Below are 9,006 nucleotides of genomic sequence, written 5' to 3'. Positions count from 1 at the left end.
AGTGCAGTTGCAAAAACTATCAAGCACTATGATGAAACTAACTCTCACGAGGACCGCCACGGGGAAGAAAGACCCAGAGTTGCCTCTGCCGCAGAGGATAAGTCCATTAGAGTTACCAGCCTTAGACATTTCAGCCAAAATAAAGGCTTCACAGAGTTCAAGTAACAGACACATCAAGTAACAGACACATCAAGTAACAGACACATCTCAACATCAACTGTTAAGAGGAGACTGTGTGAATCAGGCCTTCGTGGTCAAATTGCTGCAAAGAAACCTCTACTAAAGGACACCAATAAGAAGAAGACACTTGCTTGGGCCAAGAAACACAAGCAATGGACATTAGACTGGTGGAAATCTGTCCTTTGGTCTGATGAGTCCAAATTTGAGATTTTTGTTTCCAACCTTTGTGTCTTTGTGAGACGCAGAGTAGGTGAATGATCTATGCCTGTGTGGTTCCCACCGTGAAGCATAGAGGAGGATGTGTGATGGTGTGGGGATGCTTGCTGGTGACACTGTTTGTGATTTATTTCAAAGTCAAGGCACACTTAACCAGCATGTCTACTACAGCATTGTGCAGTGATGTGCCATCCCATCTGGTTTGCGCTTAGTGGGACTATAATTTGTTTTTCAACAGGTTAATGAACAAACACACCTCCAGGTTATGTAAGGGCTAATTGACTAAGATGGTGAGTGATGAAGTGCTGCATATGATGACCTGGCCTCCACAATCACCTGACCTCAACCCAGTTGAGATGGTTTGGGATGAGATGGACCGCAGAGTGAAGGAAAAGCAGCCAATAAATGGTCAACATATGTGGGAAACATGGCCTTTAAAACCAGTTTGTCACGAATATTACCGAAGGTGACTCCCCTTCTTGTTCGGGTGGCGCTCGGCGGTCGTCGTCGCCGGTCTACTAGCTATCGCCGATCCGTTGTTCTGTGTTCGTTTAGTTTTGTCTAATTGGTAGCACCTGTTTCTAGTTTGGTTGTTAGGATAGGGTATATATAGTCTGTTTAGCCCGCTTCTGTTTCGTGCGGGCTTGTTCGTCTGTTTTGTTTGTTGAGTGTATTTTGTTGTATTTTGGGTTACACGCTGTCCGGTTATATTTCTGTTCATTTGTGTTTTCACTTTGTACATGTTGTGTTTCGGGACATTAAAGCGTGTTATTTTTCCCACATCTTTGCTCTCTGCGCCTGACTCCACACCTCTTCACTCATAATTGTGACACAGTTAAAGCGAGGCGTCCCTCTCAGGGTCCGCCACCCCACCTTGTTCATCTACCCAGCATGTCAGATTTTTCAAATGTTTTACAGCAAAAACACAGCACATATTTATATTAGACCACCACCGAAACAAAGACAAGAGGCAGCCATTTTGTCCCAGAAAATATAAAATTATAAAAGCAGGATTAAAGAATAAATCATTCACTAACCTTTTGAAAATCTTCATCAGGTGACAGTCATATGACATGTTACACAGTACATTTATGTTTTGTTCAATAATATGCATTTTATATCCATAAATCACGGTTTACATTGACGCCATGTTCATAAAATTATCAAAAATGTCTGGAGAAATTATGGAAAGCTACGCCAGATAACAGAAATACTCATCATAAACTTTGAATAAAGATACATGTTTTACATATAGTTAGAAAGATACACTGGTTCTGAATACAACCGCTGTTTCAGTTCGTGTGTCCTTACAGTAGCATCTGCAACCACTTTCAGCTGAAATGCATCCAAAATGACTTCTGGTCCCGAACAGTTGCGCATCAAAACTTCAAAATGACATATTATATGTCGACTAAACTGGTCAAACTAAGTGCAGAATCAAGCTTTAGGATGTTATAAACGTACAAAACAATTCTCAATTCAACCGGACAATCATACTTCTTCTCAGGCAAGCTGGAACAGAGGAAGGTCTGTGTCCAATTCGCGCCCGAACGCACATGTATTTTCTCGCGACACCCACTGTTTTTTCTCCCAAAGGGTCAAAGCTCGTGGGATTAGCACAATTAAACGCTCTACTGAATGACTACATCGAGTGGAAGACATAGAAAGTGACTCCAGATCCATAGCTGGTTGGGAAGGGTGGGGGCGATGACGTCAAAGTTGCCCCAAGTTTCAGGCTTCCAAAACTAGTTTGGGAGATTGCCTGCCCTGTGAGTTCTGCTATACTTACAGACATAATTCAAACGGTTTTAGAAGCTTTATAGTGTTTTCTATCCAATAATTATTATTATATGCATATATTAGCAATTTTGGACAGATTTATTTTCAGTTTACTATGGGCATGCAATTCATCCAAAGGGAATTATGCCTAGCCTTAACACGTTTAACATTGTGAAAGAATCCATGTGTCCTGGCTAAATTCCCATTCTGGCCTTCATACTGTACCATCATGGCCACCTAATCATCCCCAGTGTACAATTGGCTCATTTATCCCACCCTCCTCTCCCCTGTAACTATTCCCCAGGTCGTTGCTGTAAATGAGAATGTGTTCTCAGTCAACTTACCTGGTAAAATAAGGGTTAAATAAATCAAATCAAATAAATGTTACACAGAGCAAAAATATACCCAAATGATCTAACCTGGACTGGTTAAGCTGATAGATTGTACATTATTTTGACAGATGATGAGTTCATTTGAGTTGTTACATAACCTCACAGCATTCACCACATATCTCAGCCCGCCATTCTCCAACTACTACATTCAGTACCATGCTGTAGCCATGAATCTAGAGAATTATTCGGATAACATTTTCTTAGATGGCAGTAATACAGCAAAGAACATAAGACACGGTTATTGATGAATGTTTATTTGTTTATCTGCCTCTTGCTTGAGTCTCATGCCCTCTGTATGGACTAATTAGTCCCTGAATGCAAAGTTACGCTGAGGGAAGGTGGAGGAGGATGGGGGAAGGTAGCACAGTGCAAATGTGGAATTCACAGCATCTAAATTAGTCCTGACAGGTGACTGCATCCCTGCTGCATCCTGGCTCACATCACATAACAGCCAGCCATGAGGGGGGTATTTGTTCTGGAATATCATTGGCGATATTTGACAACAAGTTTACTTCCCTAATTGGGACAGAATATAAAGGAGCCATCACATTGTCACTGTTAATTATCACTGTGTGTTGTCTCTTTGCCGTGTCTCGACACCGCGCTTCGCCTCAACTCATTTGGAAAGTACAGGGATGGCGACAGATTGTGTCCCAACAGTCATTGTTCAGTCGGTTTAGAGACGAGAAGGGTAGAAAACAAGATTTCCAAATTAATTGTTGTGCGAGACTCTGCCGGCTCGATATCTTGCTTTTCACTTTAATGAATGTTGTTTGAGCACAGGATGAATTGGATGACTTGGTAATGTGGTAATGCAAAGACAAAATAGGTTCTTCTCTCTCAAACTCACCCACCCACCCACACACTCTCTCTCGCTCTCTCTCTCTCTTACTTTACCACCATTCCTCTCTCCAATACCATCTATTCCTATTTTATTCTAACTCTATTCATCTTCCCCTCCCTCCCTCTGCTGATTGAAATTCATGCTGTGGGCTAGCTTCAGCCCTAGAGCCTCCAAGAGCCTGGTGTCTGATGACCACACCGGCAGGCAACGAAGGTAGTGGGAGGAGAAGGAGGGAAAAAAATGTGAAGATGAGTTCAAGACAGGCTATCCTGCCTCTGAAATAAAGATGGTGACCACACCGGCAGGCAGCTCAGGTAGTGGGATGAAGAGGAAGAGGAGAGGGGAGGAGGAGTAGGGGGATGTGGGGGAAGATTTTAATACAAGTTCAAGATTCAGGCTATCCCCTGAAACAAGAGGGCAATAATGAGTCATCAGCCGAAAGGCCAGTGGCTACGTGGAGTTGCCAAGGGCAGTAGGGGAGGGGGAACGGGGGACTAGGCTAGACAATGCTAAAACTCCAATACTTCCTCAGGCCTTCTACCTCAGTGGGCAGCGATGGAGTGAGCAAAGCAAAAAAAAATTACACACACATACACACGCACACAAACCACTGCAAAACACACACCTGGGTAAATATTTTTTACTGATTCAGGGATTGGGGCTTAAGAGGGCAATGTTCAGCAATTCAATACACGCAGTAAACACTCTTAATTGGATTGTGTGCTTATGGACTTTGATGTGTTTCAATCCTCAGAGGACAGCGTATTATAAGGCCTAATTGATTTTAATATATATTAACATGGGTTTAGGACAATTAGCCGAAAACAAACCTCTGGGAAAGAGTTATAATTATGTGTCCAATCGGGAGTATATGCCCGATACAGTCCAGTTACAGACCTTTATTTTTTATTTCCATAATAGTTGTGGATGGTTGTCGACTGGTGGTTAACCAGAGAAGTATGGGTCTAAGTGTCTTCCAGGGCCAATCCTGTGGAGGTGACATTGAATACCCCGGCTAGCCACAAATTGGTCCCCAGAGGCGAGACAGAGGCCAGGGGGGCCAGAGTGTGGGGACCAGCTTCAACCCTCCACGGCTGACACTGTACCCCCAAAGGGCTCAGCCAAGCTCATGCAGGAATGTCGGTGAAATAAGCCCCCTCGCTAAACCTCCACTTGGGATATGAATTGTGTTAACACTGTCCACCAATCACAAGTTTGAGGCAAAGAAGGGAAAGCAGTCTGAAGGTGAAACAATTTACTTTCTTTTTTTTCCCCTCCTTCACAAGGATACTTACATTTGAAGTTGGTTTGGTGCTATACTTTTGAACACACATTTATTTATCCTTTATTTAACCAGGCAAGTCAATTAAAGGGATACTTCGGTATTTTGGCAATGAAGCCATTTTCTGTCTTCTTCCATAGAGTCAGATGAACACATGAATACCATTTTTATGTCACTGTATCCAGTATGAAGGAAATTAGAGGTAGTTTCGCAAGCCAATGCTAACTAGCGTTAGCGCAATGACTGGACATCTATGGTATCTACTTGCATGCTAGCAGTTACTATAGACTTCCAGTCATTGTGCTAACGCTAGTTTGCAATTGTGCAAACGCTAGTAAGAATTCTGCACGCAGAACATAAAAATGGTATCCACAAGTTCATCTGACTCTGGGTAAGTAAATAAAGGGCTTATTTGCCAAAATCCTGAACTCTCCCTTTAAGAATGTATTCCTATTAACACAGAGTAATGTAGGTACAGTCAATCTAACCTATGGTAATGTAAATATGCTTTCTGATTATAAAGGAACAATACTGTAGGCCGTCCTTGGTCCCTCAGAAGGTTGCTCCATTAGATTTGAATACAGTGACACCCAGTGACACCCTGGCCAGGAGAAATGTGAGCTCCTTGGCTCAGCAAGCGTTCACATCCTTGGTTTCATATCATCTTCAATTTGAATTCCATTACCTGCTTTGCCACATTTCAAATAACGGTAAGCCTTATTAATTACCAAAGTATGGGTCTAGGGTAAAGGTGAACGTGCAATTACAGAATTAAATCAAGCCGCCGTTTAGCTTGTCAGTCCTGACAGAAATAATTTGGGTGAATTATTAAATGCCTCTGCTGGTCTACTTAGCTTTATCGTCAGACATCCCCACACTGCACGAGTCAAAGCAAAGTATTTTCTTCCCTTTAATGAAATAAAATGAATCATGTTTTTTTTCTCCTATTAGATTTATACAGTCTTCCGAAGTCGCTGAAGTAACACCAAAACAAGGCTTTAATGTGACTTATTTGAAAAAATGTATTTTTTTACTGACCAAATATATCTTGCAAAGGGGGTTCGGTCATCTGTCGTTCATTTCATCTGAGGCGATTGTGGGCCTTTAAGTCTAATATTTTTCCAAATGGCAGATTGTCATGATTTTCTGTCCATTTAATTGCTAAATGCAATTACTGCATCTACACAAGGTACTACCATAGGAAAGCACTGTCATAGGAAGCTTGTGGATCACATCACATTTGGTAACAAAACAAAAAAAATGGTGTATATTTGGGAATTATGAAAATTGTGCGCACCTATGATTACTCAGCTTTTTACCTCATTCTTACCCATTCGAATATGAAAGTCAGGGCCCGTATTCACATTATTCATTCTGAAATTAAAAGCTAAACTGATCCTCTTTCAACTGAGATGCTTTGGCTGCAGTTAGACAGGCAGCCCAATTCTTATATTTTGTTCCACAAATTGGCCTTTTGACCAATCAGATCAGCTCTGAAAAAGCTCTTATGTGAAAAGAGCTGATGTGATTGGTCAAAAGACCAATTAGTGGAAAAATATCATAATTGGGCTCCCTGTGTAAACACAGCCATAGTCTGTAATGATGATCATTTTTATCATATTCCTTTTATCATTTTTATCCTGCATATGTAAAGATTGTAACATTCCACATTCAAAAGACCTGTTCAATTCAAATCATACTTTACAGCTTACTTGCATGTAAAAAAAATGGACGGTTAAAGCACATATATATAGAACACTGTTTAATATCGATGGGTTAAACCACCACAATACTGCCGCTGAGCACACATTTCTATCTAATCAGCTGGTGTAATGAAGCAATTTGCCTAATGGTTGAGTAAATGAAATGTTTGGGTTCGGTCTCCATGACAACCAGCTGTCCATAATTAGTTCATCAAGACAGGCAGAGTTGAGGCTAGAGTGGCTGCATGTCAAGAGGTCGTAAGGTGCTTGAATCATTTGGTCATCAGGTAGTTTGGGTCCATACCACTGAAACAATGCATCGAGCTCTGCCCATTTATCTAAGGTAATGTTTGTGGCTCTTTAAAAATGCTTATCTTACTAGATCATGCATTTGTATTGAATTTCTTTTCTCTTGCAGTTCTCTTTTGATTGGCTCTGTCTTTGCTGGAGGCTCCTGGTGTGCCAACACAGCAAGAGGTACCCTGTGCATTTCCTCCATGTTGTTCCTTCATGTCATTTTTGCGTAAGATACTTACACTAACATTTCTGTTTTGTTGCTGTCTTTTCACTAGCCCGAGCAGCTGCCCTGGGTTTGGTTCTCCCTAGGACCCAGTTTGTCCCATACAGCCTTCAACCAACACACCATAGGAGTTTTGATCCCAGAAAAACCCACTATGAAAATAATGATGGGCCCAAAGAGGCTGAGTTTGAGCCTAGCCTTCTGCGCAACAGTAAAATCCAAGGGGATGGCTATCCAACTGACTGGGCCTATGGACAAGTCTTCGCCAGAGGCTTTCAACCCAAACCGTATTCACCAAACTATCACGGTTCTGATCCCAGTGTGGCTGACTCCTCTGTCAGCCATTCTGTCTACACTCCCAAGGGAGAACTTGTTAGCAGCCACAAGCCCGACTTTGAGCAAGTCAAGAATTCTGCGCCTCGATCAAATGTAATGGTAGCCCCTGGTCAGTTTGAGTACTCAGACAAAGTGCACATTCGTAATTACTATAAGCCTGTTGTAGTTCAGCCTTTCCCCAGCAGACGTAGAACAACCCAGAGTGTGGTTCCACGACCCCAGAGCAGAGGTGCTGTACCCTATGGAAAAAGTATCCTATGGTCCTGGCCACAGTAGAGACTTATCCTCTCCACCATCCCAGAGTGGACTCATCAGCCTCCGAGCTAAAGAAAAATGTTGCCAGACCCTGGTGTTGTCCATTCAGTGATCAAAGAGACAAAAATGAAGTGTCAGAAAAAAACAGATCCTGTTGGTTAATAAGCTCCTAATGGACAAACTCTCCTTTGCAAACCACCTTTGGCTCCTCAGACATGCATACCAGTGGTGAGCAAATCCGTGACCTTGTGCACTTTTAGGGGCAAAACATGTAAGCTGTGTTTGAAGTCATTACATTTACTTATCCATGACCTCACTGTTCCGAATCACTATTTGTTTATATAATATATAATAATATATGCCATTTAGCAGACGCTTTTATCCAAAGCGACTTACAGTCATGTGTGCATACATTCTACGTATGGGTGGTCCCGGGGATCGAACCCACTACCCTGGTGTTACAAGCGCCATGCTCTACCAACTGAGCTATGGCTCTTCCCCCACTGCCCAGTGTTTATCCTTCAAATAAAATGTCTGTTTTTCAGATTGTGTTATTTAAATGTATTACTAGACAAATCAACTGATAGACCAAGTAAAGATTAACAATGTGCTACGTTTATAGAATTTTGGTTTAAGACCAGTTATCCAGTAGCCACTCACCAGAAGTGTATTTTAAAAGATACACTTTCAACTGAAATGTCATTTTGATAAACTGTTCAGTTTGCTTTTGACCTACAACTTTTGATCACCTCTTGTGATTTTATGTCCCTGTAAACCAATTTGATAGAAACTTAACCGAAGGTTGTCTCCAAATAAATGTCACAACTACACCAAAGATTGTGGATGAATGAAGAATGGTTCACCTAAGTTGTTTAAATATATATTCCTGTAAGTGGGTGTTCCTCTTGCGTGAGCATGCTTTCCTAGATGAGCTTACAGTTTCTCCATATTAGAGCCCCACAATTGAGGTGTCATAATATCCATAAAACCTAGAGGTCAAACAAGGAATGGTTCCAATTGTTTTTCCATATTCATTTCTCCCATTTTGGATTTTAGAATTACTTAAAATAAGGGCTGTGTTTTGTGTAGGCTTACCCTGGTGTGACATTTTGATAACTATGTAAATCTCTCTCGGACAAGGTGACTTATCAATATATTTGACTATTTACTCTGGTTCGAAAATGCTAATTAGCATCAAAGTAAAGTAGACATGCAAAACTGCAAATCCCTGCAAGCTCATACACGTCATCTCTAGCCGGCATCTTTAGCTAACAGCTGTTGTGTTTAAAACTTGCACAAGATAGTTCATAGAATTGTCCATTTTAAAGAAATGTAGCCGATTTATTCATTGCTAAATTTAGCGAACAGATAGTGGTTGTAAAATAAGTAAGGAAAAATACTTTAAAGTACTACTTAAGTCCTGTTTTGGGAGATCTGTACTTTATATTTTAAACAACTTATTTTATTTCACTACATTTCTAAAGAAAATCATGTACTTT

General features: G+C 41.2%; 1 protein-coding gene across 1 annotated transcript; it reads left to right on the top strand.

Moving 5' to 3' along the window:
* The first annotated feature begins 6,544 nt into the window (after positions 1–6,544).
* On the top strand, positions 6,545–7,848 carry LOC124006124. The gene is made up of 3 exons (XM_046315914.1): positions 6,545–6,739; positions 6,815–6,873; positions 6,969–7,848. The coding sequence occupies exons 1-3, from the start codon at positions 6,642–6,644 to the stop codon at positions 7,526–7,528; spliced, it is 717 nt and encodes a 238-aa protein (XP_046171870.1). The 5' UTR covers positions 6,545–6,641; the 3' UTR covers positions 7,529–7,848.
* The last annotated feature ends 1,158 nt before the right edge of the window (positions 7,849–9,006 follow it).

Source organism: Oncorhynchus gorbuscha, linkage group LG19, assembly GCF_021184085.1.
Source record: "Oncorhynchus gorbuscha isolate QuinsamMale2020 ecotype Even-year linkage group LG19, OgorEven_v1.0, whole genome shotgun sequence".
NCBI classification, from domain to species: Eukaryota; Metazoa; Chordata; class Actinopteri; order Salmoniformes; family Salmonidae; genus Oncorhynchus; species Oncorhynchus gorbuscha.
Note: the sequence above shows the minus strand (reverse complement) of the source record. Positions and strands in the feature narration are given on the sequence as shown.

Coding starts and splice junctions, on each gene's coding strand:
- LOC124006124 (XM_046315914.1), top strand. CDS start 6,642: ATGTCAAGAGGTCGTAAGGTGCTTGAATCATTTGGTCATCAGGTAGTT. Junction 6,740..6,814: donor GCTCTGCCCATTTATCTAAG/GTAATGTTTGTG, acceptor TTTCTCTTGCAG/TTCTCTTTTGATTGGCTCTG. Junction 6,874..6,968: donor GTGTGCCAACACAGCAAGAG/GTACCCTGTGCA, acceptor TCTTTTCACTAG/CCCGAGCAGCTGCCCTGGGT.